Source organism: Genypterus blacodes, unplaced genomic scaffold, assembly GCF_046128005.1.
Source record: "Genypterus blacodes isolate CSIRO-AG114 ecotype Tasmania unplaced genomic scaffold, CSIRO-AGI_Gbla_v1 ptg000057l_1, whole genome shotgun sequence".
Taxonomy (NCBI): Eukaryota; Metazoa; Chordata; class Actinopteri; order Ophidiiformes; family Ophidiidae; genus Genypterus; species Genypterus blacodes.
Window position 1 is genome coordinate 3,069,272 of NW_027466869.1, and position 21,443 is coordinate 3,090,714.

Below are 21,443 nucleotides of genomic sequence, written 5' to 3' on the forward strand. Positions count from 1 at the left end.
TACTGTAACGAGTCTATTCAACCCAAATATACCCTTATATCACTTTTTATGGTATGGAACACAGTCAATATTTTAATTAATGGTTATCTAGGTGAATTTTAATTTTCTTGCTGTTATTCATGTATTTAATCTGACTTTGCACGTTCTAAAATGCTAATACGACCTACATGACGCAGTATAATTAAATTCTCAAGAATTTGTTAGTGCAACATGAACTTAGTGATAACTTAAGATGACTTCAAACTGAACTTACCTTGGGTTTGTAGAGAAAATGTAGTGAAGTGAAGTTAGCACCAGTTTGAACAAACCAGCCATAACTTTGTCAGTTAAGCTAGCTTTAGCTTGTTTTCGGAACGCCTTTAAGCCACTATGAGCTCCGTGTGACAGCTTGTAGCGGTGAGTCCGCATATGTACATTTATGTTTGTCAGCCTCAACCAAAGGCGGCGCGTTTTAACACTTAATACGGCTCTAAAATAGAGTCTTATGACGGTAACAGTGCTGAATATGCGGAGAGTTTGGCGACACTTCAAATTTTGCCTTATCATGGGGGCGTTTCTGCTAATGTGAGAGTATGCGCGTTTTAAAATGCGCGGCGTTTCCTCGTGGGCGGAGCTCCGATAGTCAAAGTACATAAATTGTACCCGCCCAACTGGGACACCCCGACTTCGGGCTTCAGTGTTCTCTTAAGTGCCGTTTAATACGATGCTTTCACCCATGTTCATAAATATTCAACGTCAAACCATTTTAAGCTATAACTTGCTATTTTCCTTCAATTCAATTATATTTTTCACATTCCACTTAGTTTCTGGTGATGCAATCATCCCTCTTATGGATTTAAAACGTGGCAGAGTGGTTAAAAAGTTAAAAAGCTTCAAATAATCATGTTTCTCACACAGTGCCAAACAGTGTTCATGCATTCCTTCAATAATTTATTACGTTTCTGTAAATAATACAGCATTGATCACAACAGCAAACCCAAGGTGAGATCTCTGTGTGCCGCTGATCTCCACCTGCAGCATGACACTCTCCTTCCCCCTCTGTTACAACAGAGTTTCGTAAACCATCTGGGCTAAATCTTACAAGGTGTGTGTGTGGTAGTGCATTAGAGTCGTGTGTTAAGTTTTCATTTCGACATAAGTTAAAACAGTAATTTCAGACAAGAGAGTTACAGCTTCAGTTCATATAAATAACTATTTACCTGTATGTGTTGCTTTACGTACAGTACATTAATTTCCCAAAACAGACGATTGTTTTAAATGTGACAAAAAAGATCATAGACTATCCTCTAATAATACCATCTGCATACAGTTCCTACAAGTGACGCAATCGGGAGGAAGCTCAGCGGCATTTAAGCACGTGACCGGACAGGTGGTGAGAGCGAGCGAACCTGCGGAGGCATTTGGGGCAAGAGAACGGTTTCTCCCCCGTGTGCGTGAGCATGTGAGTCTTTAAGTGGCCCGACAAGCGAAAGCCTTTACCGCACTCCTCGCAGCTGTAGGGCCGCAGGTTGGTGTGGCTCCTCCTGTGCTTGCCCAGATCTCCGGACGAAGTGTAACAGCGGTGGCAGTCGGGACATTCGAAGGGCTTCTCCCCGGAGTGAATCCTCTTGTGCTTCACCAGGTCGCCGGACTGGGTGAAGCTCTTGTCGCACTCGTTGCATTTGTACGGCCTCTCGCCCGTGTGGGTGCGCTGGTGGTTTCTGAGGTGAGAGAGCCGGATGAAGCGATTGCCGCACACGGTGCAGTGGTACGGCCTTTCTCCCGTGTGAGTCCGCAGGTGGATTTTCAAAGCCCCGAGATCGCCGATTTTCAACCCGCAGTCCCCACACTGGTGTGCTTTCTCATTGGTGTGGAGTTTGGAGTGAACCCTCAGGTTTCTGCGGGTGTTAAAATTCTTCCCGCACACGCTGCAGTGGAAAGGTTTCTCACTGGAATGCGTCCTCAGGTGGAGATCCAGACTCGACTTGAATCCAAACTGTTTGCCACATTCCGAGCAGGAATATTCCTTCTTGTCGGAGTGGGTGGTCAGGTGGCACTTGAGATGGTGCGATCGTAAAAAGGCCTTTCCACACACCTCGCATTTGTGCGGCTTATCGCCCGAATGTATTTTCATGTGTTGCCGCCAACCGCTGCGCTCTACAAACCTCCTCCCACATTCCTTGCAGACAAACGGTCGATCCCCTGTGTGGATGCGCATGTGATCCTCCAGACTCTGAGGAGTGCGGACCTTTTTGCCGCATTCTTGACACTCCACGCCAATGTCCAGGCAGATGGGCTCATCCTGAGGGTTGGAGTGCTCGGGCTCGTGGCACACATGAGGCCCTTGACCCCAGGTTGTTTTGAAACTCTTCCCACAGTTGGAACAGCTCAGATGTCCTCCTCTGGTGACCACCGACATGTTGTGCCAGCGCTGGCAGTGGTTCTTCAGATTCTTCAGGTACTGGAAGCTGCGGGCGCACGTTGGGCAGGGGTGGAGCCTGCGGGGAGGGGGAGAAGGGTGGGCTTCCTGCACATGGACCCGTAGGTGTACTTTATTGTTGAAAGTGCTGCTGCAGACCGCACAGGAGTGTTTGGGGTTGAGGTTGAGTTTGCTGCCAGAGAGGCATTTCTTCAGCTTGGCCAGGTACTCCTTCTGGTGGACCCACTTGACGTGCTTCTCCAAGAACTCCAAGTCGGTGAACGAGACGGTGCAGTGCGGACAAGGGAAGAACTCAAACGATGACTCTTAAAAGACGAAGAAACAGAAAAAGGAGAGACAAAAAACATTACGGACCAATTTGAATTGGCTGCAACTTATACTACATTGTTAACTAGAGGAAACTTGGTAACACAATGAATGGATTTGTATTCCGATTATAATTATTCAATGATAAAATGATCAAATACTAATCATGTAGGAGTACCCTGCTCATACCTGCACCATCCCCCTCTTCATCACCATCTTCTCGGTTCTTCCCCGCATCCTCCGTCTCCTCCCCGTCCCCTTCGCCGCCTCTCTCCTCCTTGACGCACACCTCCGACTCCTCCTTGACCTCCACCTCTGTGAATTCATAATCAGGTGGATGGTCAGAGTCGGGCTCCTCCTTTATGTTTCCCTCTGAGCTGGACGTGAAGGTGCCATTAGTGTCCAAACAGCCTGACGTCTCCCCACTGATGTCTCGTGGCTCTGGCTCCTCTTTAATTTGAACGCCGAGGCCATTGGTGGGCGCTTCTTCAGAGTCTCCATCCCCTTCGTCGCCCAGGTGTGATTCAGACTCAGATTTGACTATAACCAGGTGTTGTTGCTCTATTCTTGCTTTGTGGTGCAAAGGCTTCTTCTTGGCAGACTTCTTCTTCATGTTATCACCATGAGGTCTTCTTTTGTTGTGGTTTGACACGTCGGTGAGGTGAACACACACAAACACTGTTAACAGACATAAAGAGGCAATTTAATCATCTCCTAATACCAAATGCCAAATGCCATTATATCTTCATTCTAATACAGGGGCGGTAGCATTAGCCGCCGTTAGCTCCACCTGCTACCACTGTGGTTTATATGGATTGCATGCAGCTGTCAGCATCACGTGTTGTTTTTTATGCCATAATAACGGAACCTACCTGCGGTAATAAGAAGACGGACCTAACGCCGCTTGTGAGTGTTTATCCGGACGGTAACACACCGGACAGCTCGCCGTGATAACAACACCGGAAGTGCACAGCGCTCCCAGCGACTCCAGCCAATCATATCAGCCTGTGCGTGATGACGTAGCAGCTACCAACCCAATTAAAGTGAAGAAGAGAAGTCAATAGAATGCAATATTTTATGACAGCCGTCAACTTTACTACTTTGGTGAAATGTACATATGAAAATAAAAATGTGAAGTTGAAAAATATGCGTTGTATTTTATTGTTCACATTTTCATCGAATAAAATCATCACTGTATTAACATTAATGATAGAAATGGAATTTTTGCAATTTCTCAGATTATTTTCCTGTTTCTCAGCATAGCATGAAGACTGACCCTATAATAACTCTCAGCTTAATGCTTTTATACACCGTTATCTTGTCTTGTTTTGAAAGCTGTGTAAACTATTTGAAAGCTGTGTAAACTATTATTATTAGTGTCAGATAATTAACTGCAGGAAAACACACACTTATCATATCCACAGATTTTATTTCAGCCAACTTGACATCATACAGAGGATCCTCAGGCATAAACACTCTTCTGTACAACACTGTTCCCTTCTTTGAACACAAAAACAAACAGCACAAAGAAAGTTATGTACAAAAATAAAGTAATGTTAAAAAAACCATTCAGAAAAAAAACAGTGAAATGCTTATTTGTGGAGGGTTGCCTTAAATAGTCACATAGTATTACTATGAAGTTTGGAATACTATGTTTTAGAATATTCTGTCTGCCGTTGTTTATTTCTTTGCTAAGAATCCAGTAGCACCATTCAGAGTTCTGTCACAACGCTGTGCTGTTCACCCACTCAGGTTGGATGATGTCCCCCTTAGTGTTTCACATGAATAATGGGGCTCTTAGCCTCCACGCAGTGCAAAAAGGAAAACAATTAGACAACAAAACAAAGCCATTCTCATTGCAAATAAGGAACACTGACAAATCTTTCAGATATCTCACCAGGAGAACTTACAATTTCAACTCTTTCCATAACCTTTCTATTTTCATTAGAGTAACTTTTTTCCATATGTTTGCCACAACCATTTCATAATGAAATTGTAGCTATGATTGGCTGATACAGTCATTCAAATCAGGCCACTTGCCTGATAAAAGCAGTCCAGCAAAACCAGACCAAGACATACATTGTAGGCAGGAAAATGTAATCCAATGCTGCAAAGTAACAGATCTGTCCTTCATTTCTATTGACGCGCTGCATTATTAAATCAATAAAGCGTCAGGAACTGAAGAGCAATCTTGAAACGTTATCCTTCATTTGTTCCATAAACATTTGTGAGTAAAAGTGAAATATGTTCATCATATTAGATCCTCCAGGACCTGCACCACACATTTACATTAGCACAAGTATTAAGTGTAAGCCTGTTGGCTCGCAGACAAGGCAAGAAGTGAAGGCAGATGAGCAGAAAGAAAATACATTGACCATTTAACTGGGCAGGTGAAGGAATAAACAAAAATATACTTGTGGCATTGAGTCAAGTTTAACATAAACATGTAGCTAAAAAGCTTGCCATATACTCATTACAGTTATAAATCACTCCATTCTACTGTGATGTAAAAACCATCTCACAAGCAATGTTTGACTTTTGGACAATCAAAATCTTGTTGCACTGAACAGAATTCAAGGTCTCTTGTTTTGGACGGCAATTTTGATTGTCACTTGGGGTCTAAAGCACATGTTGGTTCCATAGTAAGCAGATGTGTCTCTCTCCACGCCTCAGTTGGTCAATGAAAAAAGTCCAGCCCGGCTTCAGTGTTTGTATGCGACTAGCTTCCAGGTGCTCTCATACCTCTTGAGTGATCACAGATGTAACATATTTTCTCGATGCGTGTAGCGGGGAGTAGTGCATTCTAGAGACAGCTGGCTTGGTCATGTGAAGCACTAAGAAGCGGTAGAGCAATATATAACACAATAGAAGACACTCAGTAATTAACTATACAGTGTATGTACAACTCTGTTCAAAATGCTGACCTATACTGGCTCTGACATCATTTTTTCCTTACAGCCTTTGTCTTTCACTTGCAGCTATGCGTCTCAAAATATGAATTTATTATATATCAAATATTTTACATATGTATCCCCTCTCCATTCCACTGTCATCCTCTGTTGACATCTTTTGATCGTTTCCCTACATAGCCATTGTTGTGAGGTGTTGATGCAGCCCCTTGCGCCCTGCGCTGCCCCCTGGGTGCCCCCCTCCATTGCCATGGCCACAGTACTCCTGCAGGTTCTGCCGCAAAGTAACCAGTGCAGAGCCCAGACAGGCGCGGTTGGGAGCCAAGATTCCTCCGGGCAGCTGGAAGAGGACAGTGGCCACCCCAGCCATACCGTCGTCTGTGGGCTCCAAGGTGATGGGCCCAATCTTGAAGGAGGAATAGGAGAAGCCCATGAGCTGAGAGAGGAAGGGGTCGGACCGGCAGAAGTGCTGGTAGCCACTGTGTGTGGAGGGGTGGTGGTGATGAGAGGTTGGGGTGCCGGCGGTGGTGCTGGCATAGTGGTGGGTGTTCAGGTAGTGCAGGGGCAGGTGCTGGCCACTGTTGCCCCCACTGCCCAGAGTTAGGTGATGGTGGTGGTGTGCTGTGGGTCCAGAGCCCTGGTCGTGTTTATAAGAGACCGCCCCCGCCCTGCCCCTCTGGCCCACTACCACGCCCCCTAGTTTGCTCGTGCGGGCGTGGGCGAGCGACACGGTGCTGCCTCCCACCCCTCCCCCGGCTGAGGGCAGGTAGATGAGCTGAGGTTCCTCTGGCTCCAGGTAGACGGTGAGTTTGGCGAAAGGCCGGGACGCCATTTTGGTCATCTCCTGGATGTGGCGACGCTGCTCCCGTCGGAAATCCAGGAACTGCTTGACCTTCCAGAGGAGGACGCAGACGGACAGGAAGAGGAAGAAGCAAGAAAAGAAAACAGAGAAAAAGACAAAAAGATCGATGTGGGCCTGGTCCTGTCGTAGAAAGAGCAAGCCCTGGGACTCTCCCTGTATGTTCCCGGTCCCGACTCCTCTCAGGGCGATGTAGAAGCGGCTGGATTTCAGGGAATGCACCTCGTGTGGGAAGGTGATAACAACGCGATCGCGAACACCACGAACAATCAGCACCGTCTGGGGTTTCCACACCGTGATGTAGGTGATGAGTCCCTCAGCCCGCGCCTCCCTGATTTCTCTCTCTGCCCCGAGGGCTTTTGCTTGGAGTTGCAGTGGATTGTGGGGGAGAACGGGACCCCCAAGATTAGACGAGGCGTTGGCGAACACCTTTATAGGAGAGGGAGGTGAATCCTTGTCTCCCCCAGCCGCTGTTCCCCGTGACACTGATTCATCTTCTATCTTGATAGCGTGAATCCCTGTGTAGCGGTCCACATCTACAATAAATGTGTCGTGAGAGTTGGACACGTACACTTCCACCTCACCAAAGGTTACATCAATTGTGACTCGAATGTCCACGTTGGTGAATTTGGGCTGAGCTGCGAAAAAGACGGTGCGTCCTTTGGGCAGGTTGCGAATGGTGGGATCGTGGAAGCAGTTGGTCTGCGACGTGGGATCGAAGCAGCACTCTGTGTCCACATTGAACTGACGGTAGCACTGACGCCCATTCACTGGCGTCCCATTGAAGGAGTCTTTGCACTTGGCACACTGAAGGGAATATTAGACGGGAAAACAGAGGTCAGGAATTAAATCAAACAACTGAGACTTCATTTTGGGGTGGAGATATTAAGCACAACATAAAAACTCAATCAAGCATATTCATACCTGTTGTCTGTAGCAGTCCTTCCGGTCACTCTGGGGGCTACTGAGGCAGGAGGAGGTCTCGGTGTTGTTCTGGCACGGGCAACCTGTGCCATCGTGTTCGTTACATGTATCTGCATGGCCATTACACTGACACCTGCAGCAAAGAGAACAACTGAGCATTAAGTTAAGGCCCTTGCTGTAGTATCTGTTCTCTTTGACTTTAATGTGAAATCAATGTGTGTTTGTTTTTGCCACTCACTTCTCGCACTTCCCCTGCAGCAGGAAGAAGCCGCTAAGGCAGCTCTCACACTTGTCCCCCACACTGTTGTTCTGGCAATTCACACACATGGCATTCTCTTCTGTGGGACCCTCTGACACCCAGTTCTGAATCTGAGCAAAGGGAAACGTTGAGTTGAATAATGCATTAGCTGACACGTTACCTGATCAAGAAAGTGGCAGATGCTTACACTGATGGGGTCCAGAGGGAAAAGCCGTGGGTTCTCTAAGGCCTTCTTATGTTCATCCCTGGACAGACACACAGCGCTGTTCCCTTTGCAAAACTCCCGACATGGACGACAAGTGCCACCGCCCTTGGCAGAGCCCACAAACAGAGGCTTACACTTCTCACAGTGCTTTCCCTGGAATTGACAGAAGGATAAATCCAGTGAGCACATTCAGGTTATGATGAATGAATGCAGATGTGCACCGATGGCTATAACCGCTTACTATGGTGTTGTTGTGACACTCCAGGCAGACGTCTGGTTTATTTACACCGGCACAGTTGCTGTGTTTGTTGCAGCTGCACTGAGAGGAGCAGTTATCCCCAACAAAGCCAAAGTGACACTGGCACACTCCTGGAGACACACATGTGCCATTCACACATCCCTGTGCACACACCGGCTCACACTGGCCTGAAACGCTACGCAAAACAAAAAGAGAGAGATTATTCAATTAAATGACACCTCTCTAGTTATTGTGATAAACTGTACAAAATAAAGGCAGTGTGGCGTTTGATTCTACAAATACTAATCTTAATTTGAGACTTAACCAGTGGCTTTACCTGCTGAGGATGTAACCGTGTTTGCAGGTGCAGTGGTAGCCCTGGGGGAGGTCGTGGCAGTCCTGGGTGCTGTTACAGTGGTGATGGCTGTTGGCGCACTCGTCCTCCTCTGGACAATGAAGGAAAGACCAGCTGCTGTTCCTTAGGGGGCAAACACCTTCACTCACACCTGGAAGAGACACGGTGAAGATGGAGGGCATGTATGAAAGACAAAAGTGAAAAAGAATCATTTATAGCCCTGTCTCAACTATGGAGCTATTTCTCACCATCAAGTCCTCCCTGCAGGCAGCGTCCAGCCCCGTTGCCCCCACGCGCAGCACACCAGCCACACTGAGGCCTGCCGATGCACTGGGAGCACTGGGTGAGCTGGAAGCACTGAGGGGAGCAGGAGTCTCCTCCAGTGAGCAGGCGACCACACTGACCCGCTTCACATCGCAGGGGGACAAAGGATGGACTCATGCACTGTAACAAGGTGAGAGATTTGCTGTTATGAATTGATGGCTTTTATGACATCACACATACACCGAGCCCTATGTTTGTTAGGCTTAAGCGTGCCACCCTTACCTGCTGCAGAGCCATGCTCCACACACAGTGCTGCCAGCCACCATCGGAGCCTCGCGAGCCCAGACACAGGCTGCAGTTTTGGAGACTGTGGCAGGGGGGAGGGCACGGCAGAGGGGGAGATGATTCCACCTGCATGGGTGAGACATTGAGCAGGGCGTAGCTGAAACACGTCCAGTCGTAGGTGGGGTTCACACTCAAGATGCGCCTTGTTTCACCTTGAGGAAACACAGAACAAAATGGTATCAAATACATAAAAGAGGGTAAGATCAGAGCAAAAGCTGTTTTAACAAAACTCCACTCAACCAAAACCACAGAAGACATTTTCATCTTGTGAACTTTACTACTGTAGACTATCAAAATCAAACCAAATTTTCTACCATTTCCTCATTTCAAACTTTTTAAATAAGACTTAAGACTTTTTAACCACATCTTCTGTACCTGTGCGTTTAAACTGGCGAGTCCACATGCATTTCCCTGAGGCGGTGCACTTGGGGCAGTCTGAAGCCTCACAGCTGGTCTCAGTGCAGTTGCTGGACAGGAAGATCTCTCTCTGGTTGATCCTGCAGTCATGTTCAGATGTACAGCTTACACTGCTGCTGATACAGGCCCCCTCTGGACAGTTGGTGCACCACTTGCACTGAAGAGCAGGCTGCAAATTTAAACCAGGAATAGACTTTAGGACAGGTAACAGTTCTATTCCTGTGGGAGTGATATAATGGCTATGGGTAGCACATGTCACCTGTGATGGACTGGAGAATGTCTTAGGGTGTCGAGCCAAGCATTCACTGCAGGTTTTCAGTCTGCGACACTGGTCTGGCTGGCGAGGTGTAGGTGAACAGGGAGACTGGATGGTTGCACAGCCCATTCTGGTGGAGATGGAGGGAGATATTGTGAGCGAGACATATTGATTTATTCATTTCTAAATCATGGTCATAGTGCTGTGATTCGTTACCTTTCAGCAGTGTCAGAGGAGGCGCAGGTTCCCCTGCACCACACACAGCTGCCGGTGGTGGTGTTGCAGGTCTCCGGTGTGGGTAACAGCGCACAGGGGTCCGAGGGCACGTTCAACGTTAGCAGTCGGCCCAGCGTGACCCCATTGAAACCACCAGACAGGTAAAGGCGCCCGGCCCAGCTCGTCATGGCAAGAGACACCGAGCGATTAACGGGATCACCCACAGCTGAGACTGAGAGAGAGAAAAAGAGAGAGAAAAAGATGATCAAAGGAGTTAAACTATCAAGATGAATCTGTGTGATCACTGAGAAACTACTGGATATTTACCTGGCTGTATCCAGGTGTTACAATTGATCTGGTAGAGTGACACAGAGTTGCTGTAGTCCTCAGCGTCAGTTCTCCCCCCAACAATGACCATGGTGTCTTTGATAAGGGCCGCAGCGTGGAAGAAACGAGTAAGGGGCTGGAAAGAAAAGAGAGGACAATACATCAGGGAGAACTAATACCTGGACTGTACAGGTGCCACCAAGGAAGAACTTGTGTTGTGCTGAAGCTCGGCCAGGTGTCGGCCATCTGAAGACTCCATTTGTCAAGCGTACTGCTCTGACACGAGGCTGACAAAGACCTGGTGAGGTGGAGCTCTTACCTTGCTGCCCTGTGAGGGGACAATCAGAGACCAAGTGAGGTTGGGGTAGTACAGGCTGTAGAGCTCTCCGGAGGGTTCCACTGTCTCCACATGGAAACGATAGCCTCCGAAAACATAAATGGCATCGGTCTGCTCATGGTACACCGCAGAGTGTCCATATAAACCTGTGTGACGGGCAAAGAAAGACACGGTCAGGGAAAGATTAAGTTAGAGTTTGATGGCCATCGGACCAGGTCTTTTCTTGTGCATTGATTAATTTAAAAACAATGTAATATGGACCTGTAGGTGGCGTGCCAGTGTGGGGGGCAATGGTCCAGTTTCCAGACTGTGGGCTGAACTCCAGCAGATGGTGGTTGAAGCCGTTCTCTGGAGAGTAACCCCCTATCAACAGCACAGAGGAGTCTCGACGTACTGTCAGAGTGTGGCCTGCTAGTGGAGTAAGCAATGAGCTCTATCCAAGGAGGAAGAAGAAGAAAAAGAAGATAATAGTATTACTTTGAGCTATTCATCAAAAACAAATCCATGATGGAGCAAGTATCCTCACCTTGTGTTCTCTCCAGACTAAACTAGTAAGATTGAGACACCATGTATCCATGGCAACACCATTTTGAGTGACACCGCCCACCACCAGCATGAAGCTGTGACTGGCTCCATGGTGACCAGAGACGGACTCGTGACTGGTCAGTAGGGCAGCGGCATGGTGATAGCGAGGGCTGATAGCCGAGCCTTCTTCCACAGAACTCGTCAACATTTGAGTCCAACGCCGCTCGGACACGGAATATCTAAACCGACACACAACACGGCAGGGAGGTTTTACACTGCCAGGTTTCACAACCAACTGTTACCCGGCCCAGTCACAATCTCACGTTTCACTCACACACCTGTAGACATTTCCCAGAATGCCCTCTGACAGAGAGAGGCCTCCATACATCCAGAGGTTGCCCTGCGGCCCTGACACCAGAGAGTGTCCCATCCTGTGGAGGAATCTGTGGGCTTGGTTCTGTGGAGCAAAGTGCAAATCCAACGCCAGGGTTCATAAGCTGAGTGATCTGTGTGTGCATGAGGTTTTATCCGTAGTTGTTTTTTTTATTGTGTATTGATTTATGTATGTATATGTGTAGCTGTGTTCTGCTCGCACCACTGTCAGCTGTGTGTCCAGCAGTGTTTCCCAGACCAGACTGTTGGGGTCCAGAGGAACAGAGCAGTCCGCACCAGCCCAGCTCTCCGCACATACACACACTCCAAGAGACTGAGACAAGCAAAAACATATTTAGGATTAGGAATAAAGGAAATGTGATGTGAACACGTCAAAAACAGGTCAAACACTTGTCACGTCAGGCTGTTATGTTTAAGACTCACTGTATTACAAGATCCTCTTCCCTCTGCGATTCCACAGTCCTGGGGACAGATGGGCCGGTTGCACCGGGGTCCTCCATATCCCTGGGGGCACTGGCACAGCCCCCCGTGGCACAGGGCCCCACCCTGACACACTGGTGTCCCCTCCTCGCCGTCATCAGAGGGCTGGTGACACCGCCGCACCCAGAAAGAAGCGTTGAAGCCTTGGGGTTTGTTTGAGGAGACGTTGGCCTCGAAATAGACTGAGATTACGCCTGGTGGTGGGAGAGAAACATATGTTTAAAGCAATATGCTCGGTTTACATTCAATATATTTAAATGCCTATTGTGACTTAAACACTGCGGATGTCCAAAGTCAAATTTGGCAGGTAAGCTGGTGCTCTAAGAGTTAGTTTCCCGTATGAGGGAATACCTGAGGATGCTTCTACAGTGATAGGCTGAGTCCTTGAGGTGCCACAAAATGCTCCAATCAGGTTGTGATCTGAATGTACAACTCCGTTACCCAGGAAACGAGGAAGGCCATCAAACACATAGACATAGGAGCCCTGCAAAGCAAACCATGTGGAATGTAAGGGAATATTGCAGAGTTGTGGGAATACTGGCAGTTTGGATGCTTCGGTTAAAATAATGTGTAGGAGGTTGTGTGTGTGTGTGTGTGTGTGTATGTGTGTGTGTGTGTGTGTGTGTGTGTGCATGTATTATACTCACAGTGCAAAGCGTATGGGAGTCTGGATGCAGGGTGAGAGCTACAGGGGGACACAGCTGTCTGGGCAGGCAGGGTGCCAGGTTCTCAGTCACAGACAGGACCCACAGACAGTGAGACAGACCTCCTTTTCCTGCTGTGCCACTTCGCCAACCCAGAGAGGAGGAGAGGGGCACAGGGGAGGAAGAGGAGGAGGAGGAGAGCAGCACAGAACGTCCCTGGCACTGACGGTAGCATGTGCCATTGTTCCTGATGGGAAGAGAGTGATGAAAGGATTCCATTACAGACACATCTCACTTACTACAGACAAGTGAAAAGCAAATTGATGCATTAGATTTGTGCTCTATGGGAAAGATCTCCTTACCTGGGGTCTCCGTAGTAACCAGGCAGGCAGGACTCACAGTGAGGCCCCTGAGTGTTATGTGTGCAGTAGCACTGGCCTGTCTGGTTATGGCAGTAGCCTTGGAGAGGGTCGCCGTGTCCGTTACACTCACATGGCACACAGCCGCCGCCAGCAGCCACAGCTGATCCAAAACTACCTGGACGGCAGTGCTCACAGTGGGGGCCTGTTGTCCAGTCTGAAACACAGAGCCACAAGTTCAAAGAAAGCACTTCTTACACAGACAGCAACTAATGTATGTTCAGCAGGTAATCAAGAGAGTTTACTACACGTGTGTCACTTGCAGTTGTGTTGCATTCTTTATTTGAAGGAGAAAGAATCCCTCCAATAACAGTAAATGCTGTTGTGTATGTGGATCATTCTCACCCTGGCATTCGTCACAGATCCCTGGCGCAGTGATGCAGGTAGAGTGGAAGTTGCAGCCACAGTCCACATCACATTCCACACCACTCAGAACCAGAGTTGCAGGATCAGACGTCCATCCCAGGGAGCATTCGCACTCAAATCGTGGGCTTCCGCTACACTGGCCCTCACGGCATTCATTATAACAACTGTGGGAGGGTAAACGTTTGAGTACCAGACATAAAGACTAAATAGAAGAATCAAAAACAAGAGAAGTGAAGACGTTTACGTTTGGTTGCAGTGTAGTGTGCCGTCGCCTGTGTATCCCCTCTCGCAATGGCATTCGTAGGAGGTTGGTGTGTTGATGCAGGTGGCAAAGTGGTGGCAGTTGTGGAGGCCCAATCTGCACTCCTCCACATCAGGACAGGTGGGGTAGGACCAGATGGCATCTTGCTCCCCTTCTTCGCCATCTAGATGCTCCAGCTCCATCTCCATCTCCATAGGTCGAGGGGGAGCTGAAGTCTGGGGCTCGGGGCTGGCAGAGCGGGATAAGGAGAAAGGCGGAGCTAATTATTTTCTGTTCTAGTTTGTAGCCTGGGTGTAGTTTCAAAAAGCTTTTTAATGTTTTACTTTTAGGACCTCCTTATGCAAGAGCCTTGCCACATGGTTAACTGAATGGTGTCACAGGATTATAAACACACATGTCTTACTTTGCAGCTCGTGCTTCAGCCACAGCCACACTGCAGTTATACACTGAGGGATCGTTCATTCCTGCCCAGTCTCCCCTCAGGCATCTGAAGAAAGGGGAACAAGAAAAGAGTAAAAACAAAGGCTCCTCACATCTCGACAGTCTTAAAAGTGCATAGAGACCAAGACAAACAATGAAGGCTCTATGTCTGATTACAAATGGACCCCCACACAAATTGCACAGAGGGTACAAAATACAGAAAACAATGAAATACAAATTACTATGCAGATTTATTCAAAGGTATGTTAATCAGTGACGCATTAGCATTGTACAGTATCCACTCCCATTTACAGTGTACTTGTCCCAAGTATGGCCGCACGGTGTGTTTTCCATACTTACTTCCCAATTGTAGGATTGTTGTAATCACCACACCAGCCACACTGAAATGTGTGCAGACAGTCTGTGCAACTGTTTAATGTGGAACACTGTTTACACTGGGACACTGAATGGACACTGCAAGCAAGGGAATGAGAGAAAAGAGGATTAGATAAGTCATCTTGGGTGAGTTTCCGCTCATTGACAGACAGCAATGCTTAAGTGCGCTGCCAAACCTTGAACATTTGCAATTTTGTCTGCTCTTTGTCTTGTTTGTGTTTGAAGTGATGTCGATTGTAATGACAAAATGACCAGAATAAACAGTCAACCTAATTCCCTCAATCCAAAGAGTGTAGTGTGCGGACTCATCAAGACCAACAACAAACAAATGCATTATATGTTAAATCTCAAACCTCGTTGCTTTACCTGTCGTACCAGTCCCTGCACTCTCCATAGGGGTATTTTGTGAGGTAGGCAGCAAAATAGAAGCAGGCCTGGGCTGACTCACACCATGCACACTGGCTGGAGTTAGAGAGGCACTCACCACACGTCTTCCTCCTTTGTAAGAAAGATGAAGAAAAAAAACGATGTAGACCAGTTGCAGGTTACCTGTTAAACCACTAAATTAATAACACTTTTACAACTTACTGGTTGCAGACTTTAGGACACGCTCTTGGGTCACGAATGGATCCATCTAGTCTTCCTCGTCTGCTGCACTGGTAGTCACCTTTCTTGCTGAAGCTTATCTGCCACTCACAATAAGGATCCTGCAGGCCAAGTTAGTTTCCTCTTTAGACAGAAATAACTCCACACCAAGAGAGAAGTAGTATGTTACGGGGCAAGAGTAAAGTCTTCTCTGAGTGATCATCTGTGATGTACCTGAGTGCAAGCAGAGCAGTCTCTGTACTCTTCACACAAGGTGCAGTGTTGGGGGGCCAACAGCAGATGGCGCTCCCCCTCTCCGTGTTCGTCCAGGCAAGGCTCTGCGTCAGGGCTGGCTCGCAGAAGGCAGCGGGACAGGGATGGGCACCAGCCGCAAGACTGGTCTGACAGGCAGGCTGAGCAGGACATGTACCCCGAGCATGAGCGTGAGCGATATGGCTCCAAAAACAGGAAGGAGATTTCCTACAGACGCAAATGAAGATAAGGGAAAAGCTTAGTGTTTCCTTTCATCACAATTTAAGCACTTTATGATTCTTGTGATCTTTTGTTGGTCTGGACTTGTGTGCCTGTGCCAGTACTCACACTTCCTCCAGGCAGTGTGGTTCTGTTCCAGATCAGGGCCATCTCACTGGTCTGTCCGGAGCCAGAGTTGTTGAGGTAGCCCTCAGCCTGAACCAGGTAATGGTTGCCCCTGGTCAAGTTGGGAAAGAGTTTACTCCCATCAGTGCGAGCCAGCAGCTTCAGCTCCTTCTCCTGCTGGGCGGCCCACCGGCCCACCACTTCCTGCTCAGCCAAAAGGTTTAAGATGCAAAGAGAAAGAAGAAGTTGAAAGCGAAAAAGCGTACCAGTCAGTTCCAATTCCTATTTGTTTAGAGTAATTCATTGTAAAAACTGTAGTGTTTTCTTTTCACTAACCAGTTGGGTAGAGTTGGGTCCTGACGCCATGCGAGCCTCAAAATGAAGCCTCTGAATACGAGCCCACATGGAAACGCTCTCAATGGGAGGCGGCGCCGGCGGAGGGGCCCCCCACAGTGGGTGGATGAAACCCCTGAACTGTAGGGCTACGTCCATTTCTGTAGTGGGGCTGAGGATGATGTTGGTGCTGCGGAGGATGGTCACCTGCCGAGGGGTGAGGATGGAGGATAGTGGAAGGTGGATGGAAGTGGAAACACATTAACAAAGGCACCATTCTCTACAAACTGCTCCGCAAGTGTGACAAACTACGTGAAAAGGAGTGCAATTGCAAAACAAAGAAAAAGAAACGGCATTATTAGAAGTGAGTGTTGAAGTAGATAGAATAAACAACTCATAATTTTATACAAGGTGTCAAAGCAGGGTTGGAGGGAGGAAGGAGGGATCAGTATAAGCAGAGGGGGGTAGTAATAACAGCCATCGACCAGTGTAATTACAAATTGAGATTTGGACTCCATACCTTGTCAGGCTGGGAGTCGTTGCGGGGGTGCTGGAAGGTGAGCAGGTGCAGTCCCGGGACATAGTTCTCGGTGCGACAGAAGGGGAGGGAGGTTAGGAAACGGGTACGCTCCCCCCACCAGCCGTACGCCCCCGAGATCTGGTCCACACGGCAGGCACTTTGCTCTGCGAGACCGAGAGGGAGAGGTCAGTAAACAAAGAACACGCTTGACCTCCTAATACTACAGCAGTTTCCCTAAAGTGCACTGTACTGTACTGAAATGAGTGCCATCAGTGACTCTAGTTTGAGGTGGGTTTGAAAGGAGTGAAACAACTTGACCCTACTCCAACAAGAAAGAACGTGATTGGAGAGGCGAGTCAAATCAAGTCCAAGTAGCCTGTCCAATCTCAGCTAGGTGACGTCAAGTCAACATTCATTCATTCAGTCAGTCATACGTGAAACACGCCAGAAATGAGTCTTGTCCCTCCCATGTCAACTCCCAACAACCTTCACTTGAGTTTGAGGCACACCCTCTCTGTTCTGCCCTCCTTCCTCCCTCTCTGGGTCTCACCTGACACCGGCAGACAAGACTCGTTCTGGACACACCAACCGAATTCACCAGGGGCCCGGGACAGATTGGCCGGGGTGCCGCTGAACACCAGACATGACTGGCAGTCAGACAGGAAGCGTGCCAGGCCCAGGCACCCAGTGCTGCCACACTGTAAATACAAACAGCTATGGTCACTCAACAGAAACATACATAGACATAAAACAGCATATCTAATTTCCCATTAATTAATAGTACACATCTGTTCAGGCAAGTGTTACCGGATCGGTGGGCTGGTGCTCTCGACAGCGGCCTTCACACCAGCTACATTCTGGGTTCTTCAGACACATGTTTTCATCTAGTGCCTCAGCACAAACCGCATCCTGGTAAGGCAAAACAAACGACAATTGAGTTATCTCTAGTGACAAATTTTGTTCATTCTTAGTAAAAACGTTTTATTTGTTAGCCAGAGATCCTAATGCCATTATTTCCTCGGCTCAGTGACACTCACTCTGTCGGCTTGATCGATACTGATGAACAGTGGGACCTTGTAGGCTACTAAATCTCCACGTGCAACGCCACTGTAGCCTCCAGCGACCAGAAGCACTCGCCCCTCCATCACAGCAGCAACATGTGAGTAGCGACCCCTCACAGCATCCCCACCTTAGAAACAAAGACCAAGCTTAGTGAGCACTGCAAGTTCACTGCATGAACAAGTAAATGACAAGTGCAAGAAACTAGTTACTAAAGGAGCAATATAAAGTGTGGATGTCACACCGAGAGACGGGCTTTCCCCTGCAGAGACCCACTGGTGACAGCCCAGATGGTAGAAGAAGATCTCTTGGTCATAGCACTTTTCCTCTTGGTAGTGAATATGTACATTCCCCCCTGGGACAGAGAGGCAGAGAGAAACACAGATAAGAACAAACTGTTCTTATCACAAATGATCTCCATTAATTTCACGTGTCACTCTGCTCACCGTAGACAACCATGTAATTTCCAATGATGGTGGCTGAGTGGAAGGCTCTCTCTCTCGGACCAGTGGCGGGGAAACGGGAGCGGAAAGATGTCCAATAGCGTTGGTCCACGTGGAACACATCTGTGTTGTTGACCCTCACACTAAACCTTAGATAAAATCAGGGATAGAGGGATATACTACAATTAAACAGAACATGCACTTTTAGTCTGTTTATGAACACGCTCTATCTTTTTTTCATCTATGTCAGTACGTTCATTCATACAGGAGAATATGTGTCTACCTGACAGTGGTAGGCCTGTGTCCACCGTAGACCAGCAGTGTCCTAGAGGGGCTATGGAACACCATGGAGTGGCCAGCAGTGGCCGGGGGTTTACCGCCTGTGGGCTGGACAGTTTCCCACAGCCCCGAGCCGTGAAGGCCAAACCGATACAAAGAGGACGAGAACATGTCTTCCTCTGTGCGGCCTGGGAAATAAAGATGGAAGACACTGCTTGAGTACTGTTTATCGCTTATGCCAATCCAAGTAAAGGCTGCAGGATGAAAATATGATGTGAAACCAACCTCCAAACACATAGAGGTAAGTATCCACCACAGCAGCAGCATGATTGGCTAATTTTGGAGCGCCTTGGGAGTTTGAAAAGCCGAGCTGCTGCCAGTCGTCCTGGATTGGCCGGTACATCCAGACATCACTGGCAAGAACGCCGCTGGCCAGCTCCCCTCCAAAGATAACCATGTTACCCTTCCAGTCCACCGCCGTGTGGGAGTGACGGGCCGCCTGGGAGAAAGAACGGAGGAGGAGAATGAAAAGGAGATGCAAAACTGAGGTGTCATAGAACAGTGTGAGTGTGAAGAAGAATGTGACTGTTTGTGTGTGCTGTCGCCACTTACAGGGGAGTGACCGTAAGATCTGCTCTCCCATTGGTTGGACGTGAAGTTGTATTTGATCAAGTCCCCCAGAGCTTTATTCAGGTCAAAGCCTGAGGAGAGGGAGTAATAACGACATAAACATTATCATCAGAAACACTATCAAATCAAGACAAATAGTACTGAAAGACAATCACAGTGAAGCGCCTGTGGTTGTAAACGAACAAGAAACTAATTAATACTTAGCTGGGGGAAGTTAGAATTAACTGTGATAAGTTAGAATCATCTTATGATCTTAATAAATCAGCAACGGGAGCGTTGCACTTAAACCTTTGAAAATGGTGTCGCTCCCAAAAAGTGTAATGATATCTACATTTGTCTCACCTCCAAACAGATACATAGCACCGGTGTAGGACAGGTACACCCCGGCAGAAGCAGTCCTGGGTGGGGTGTTGGGGTTCCCCTTACTCACACTCCACCACTGCCCTGCTCCATCGTTGTCATGGAGACCTAGCTGGCAGCTTTGACCCAGGAAGCCCGAGTCACACAGACAGCGCTCTCCTATCTGAAACACACATTTTCAATGACATAGCAGCTGAAGTCTTAACAAATACTGGTGTCCCAACAATGTGACGAGGTCAAATCAAGAAATGATTGTTGACTTTATGACCGGTAGGTATGTTTCTCTTACCTTATCACATTGCCCGTGCACAGTGCAAGCCTGGGAGCAAAGAGGAGTTGTACAAGCCACGTCTCCCCAACCCTGGTGGCACTGGCACTTTGACGTAGAAGAATCACAACGGCCATGGCCACCGCAGGCTCCAGGACACAAGGAGAAGGTGTAGGTGGCATTGAAGCCCAGAAGGTTGTAGTTGGCGTCACTGAAGAGATGGAGCAACATCTAGGACAGAGAAGTGAAATAAAGAAATGTGCGATAGGAAGCTCTCCACAGAGGAAGAATGTTCTCACTCATCATCGGTCAGTTAGTTACCTTCCCAGACTTTGCTTCGATGGGTTGCGGCAACGTGTTGCCACTCAGACTGGCTATTAGGGGGCTCTGGTAGGAGTCTCCGTCATAAACAAACAGGTAATCATAGGTACATTCTGTGTCCATAAAGGTGAAATTCATGACAATGCGGTGATTGTTGCTGGGAGCTGGTAGAAAAAATGGGGGAGAGATTGTAAAGTGATCAAGTTCACATTTGAGAACGAAGAAGAATTGACCTGTAAAGTGCAAGAGGCACTGAAGCATGGACGCTATTGTATAGAACATGTTTTTGCTCATTATACCTTTGATGAGCCACTCGCAGTTCCCATTAACAGAGTAGTTCCCTGGTCCGTCCGTCACGTAGCCCGGTGGCCCCCGCAGCACTTGCCTGTGGCCTTTGCAGTCCCCTGCCTGACACACAGGAGCCTCACCCAGCAGCAGGAGCACCAGCACCAGGGAGACAGGGAGGGGGAAGGCCATCACCTGCACCATGGCAGGTAAAAAGGGAAAGATCATCTGTTACTGGAGGCTTTAATGACTAAACACAGACTCAAGGACATGCAACAAATAATGTAAAACAACAGCAACTATACACAGATTTACAAAACATGTCATGAAAGCAAAAGTGAAATATTCAATCTTATTTATGGGATTCTGTCTTCTACATTTACATTAACTCTAGTGAAAATCAAAGGAATTGAATGCGGCCATCTAACAATGCTTAACGCGCAATAGATTGAGGGACATAACACAGTAACAACAACAATAATGGCAGAAATATATAAAGCTCAATGTTTAACCAAATGTTCGTTCACCTTAACAGTGACAGTTGTATTCTTTATGCAGGTTTACATACAGGGACGTGGACTAAATAGACATATTGTTTATTAAATGTATTATCTTGCTCGAGAAGTGAAGAGTTACCTCGTAAGAATTAGCAAAACACGTCTCCGCATGCTACCACAACAGAGCTAACAGCGAGCTAACACATACAGACAGAACCCGACAGGCCCGTTAGCTGGCTAGTTAGCCGTTTTGCGTTGCCTTACTCACCGGTTCCCGTCTCTTTGCCTCCAATGTACTTTACATTTTCAGTAATGCCTTTTACGCAGGCTCCCACGTTAGCTGACCCGTCGCTAGCTGCTCGCTGTGCCCGGCAGTGAGCGGAGCGAGCAGGCGTCACTGGCGGCTCTGAATCACTGCAGACAGCCGCCGACTGGTCCGCTAGCCTGCTCGTTAGCTAACGATAGCAAGATCTGCCGTATCCAGATGCGCAATCGTCAAATTAAACTCCTCCAGGATGAACCGTTGTAAATGCTGCTTCATTCTACAGTCCCGGTAGTATAGTTCTAAATTGCGATCGTTACACTAGCAGGGGACGCTGGCAGCTCAAAAGCAACCGCTCGACACACCGGAGACGGTTACAGCGGTCCATTCCGCGGACAGATGCCTGCCCGGGTGTTTGTTATGGAGGCGAGCAGCTCCCGGTTGCTACTGACACAAAAGACAG

General features: G+C 48.0%; 2 protein-coding genes across 4 annotated transcripts; both read right to left on the reverse strand.

Moving 5' to 3' along the window:
* Positions 1–902: 902 nt before the first annotated feature.
* LOC143002457 (uncharacterized) lies at positions 903–3,692 on the reverse strand. Of its 3 annotated transcripts, none has more exons than XM_076152563.1 (3): positions 3,598–3,692; positions 2,915–3,354; positions 903–2,724 (listed from the first exon to the last, which is right to left on the reverse strand). In XM_076152563.1, the coding sequence occupies exons 2-3, from the start codon at positions 3,336–3,338 to the stop codon at positions 1,340–1,342; spliced, it is 1,809 nt and encodes a 602-aa protein (XP_076008678.1). In that variant the 5' UTR covers positions 3,339–3,354; positions 3,598–3,692; the 3' UTR covers positions 903–1,339. The 3 variants fall into 3 exon arrangements, with proteins under 3 accessions (XP_076008678.1, XP_076008677.1, XP_076008676.1); XM_076152562.1 differs by having other exon boundaries at positions 2,915–3,357; XM_076152561.1 differs by having other exon boundaries at positions 2,915–3,403.
* A 1,408-nt stretch (positions 3,693–5,100) lies between these two features.
* megf8 (multiple EGF-like-domains 8) lies at positions 5,101–21,426 on the reverse strand. Its single transcript, XM_076152620.1, has 44 exons — positions 20,987–21,426; positions 20,236–20,416; positions 19,937–20,100; positions 19,637–19,846; positions 19,330–19,510; positions 18,970–19,058; positions 18,643–18,856; positions 18,362–18,545; positions 18,082–18,227; positions 17,880–17,990; positions 17,614–17,765; positions 17,384–17,485; positions 17,127–17,274; positions 16,577–16,740; positions 16,060–16,263; positions 15,727–15,927; positions 15,361–15,606; positions 15,130–15,248; positions 14,908–15,039; positions 14,506–14,619; positions 14,129–14,212; positions 13,708–13,953; positions 13,443–13,627; positions 13,041–13,254; positions 12,682–12,925; positions 12,386–12,518; positions 11,978–12,228; positions 11,757–11,867; positions 11,500–11,618; positions 11,163–11,400; positions 10,898–11,069; positions 10,619–10,782; positions 10,300–10,435; positions 9,973–10,204; positions 9,760–9,886; positions 9,459–9,669; positions 9,021–9,235; positions 8,723–8,918; positions 8,457–8,625; positions 8,123–8,315; positions 7,864–8,034; positions 7,656–7,786; positions 7,418–7,550; positions 5,101–7,300 (listed from the first exon to the last, which is right to left on the reverse strand). The coding sequence occupies exons 2-44, from the start codon at positions 20,411–20,413 to the stop codon at positions 5,807–5,809; spliced, it is 8,628 nt and encodes a 2,875-aa protein (XP_076008735.1). The 5' UTR covers positions 20,414–20,416; positions 20,987–21,426; the 3' UTR covers positions 5,101–5,806.
* Between the last annotated feature and the right edge of the window lie 17 nt (positions 21,427–21,443).

Bases quoted from the DNA above. Each gene is read 5' to 3' on its own strand.
- LOC143002457 (XM_076152563.1), bottom strand. From the start codon at position 3,338: ATGAAGAAGAAGTCTGCCAAGAAGAAGCCTTTGCACCACAAAGCAAGA. The intron at 2,725-2,914 runs GTATGAGCAGGG...TCGTCTTTTAAG, and splicing joins TGAAGAGGGGGATGGTGCAG to AGTCATCGTTTGAGTTCTTC.
- megf8 (XM_076152620.1), bottom strand. From the start codon at position 20,413: ATGGCCTTCCCCCTCCCTGTCTCCCTGGTGCTGGTGCTCCTGCTGCTG. The intron at 19,059-19,329 runs GTGAGACAAATG...CCCTCTCCTCAG, and splicing joins TGCTATGTATCTGTTTGGAG to GCTTTGACCTGAATAAAGCT. The intron at 15,249-15,360 runs GTACATCACAGA...CTTGGCCTGCAG, and splicing joins ACTGCTCTGCTTGCACTCAG to GATCCTTATTGTGAGTGGCA.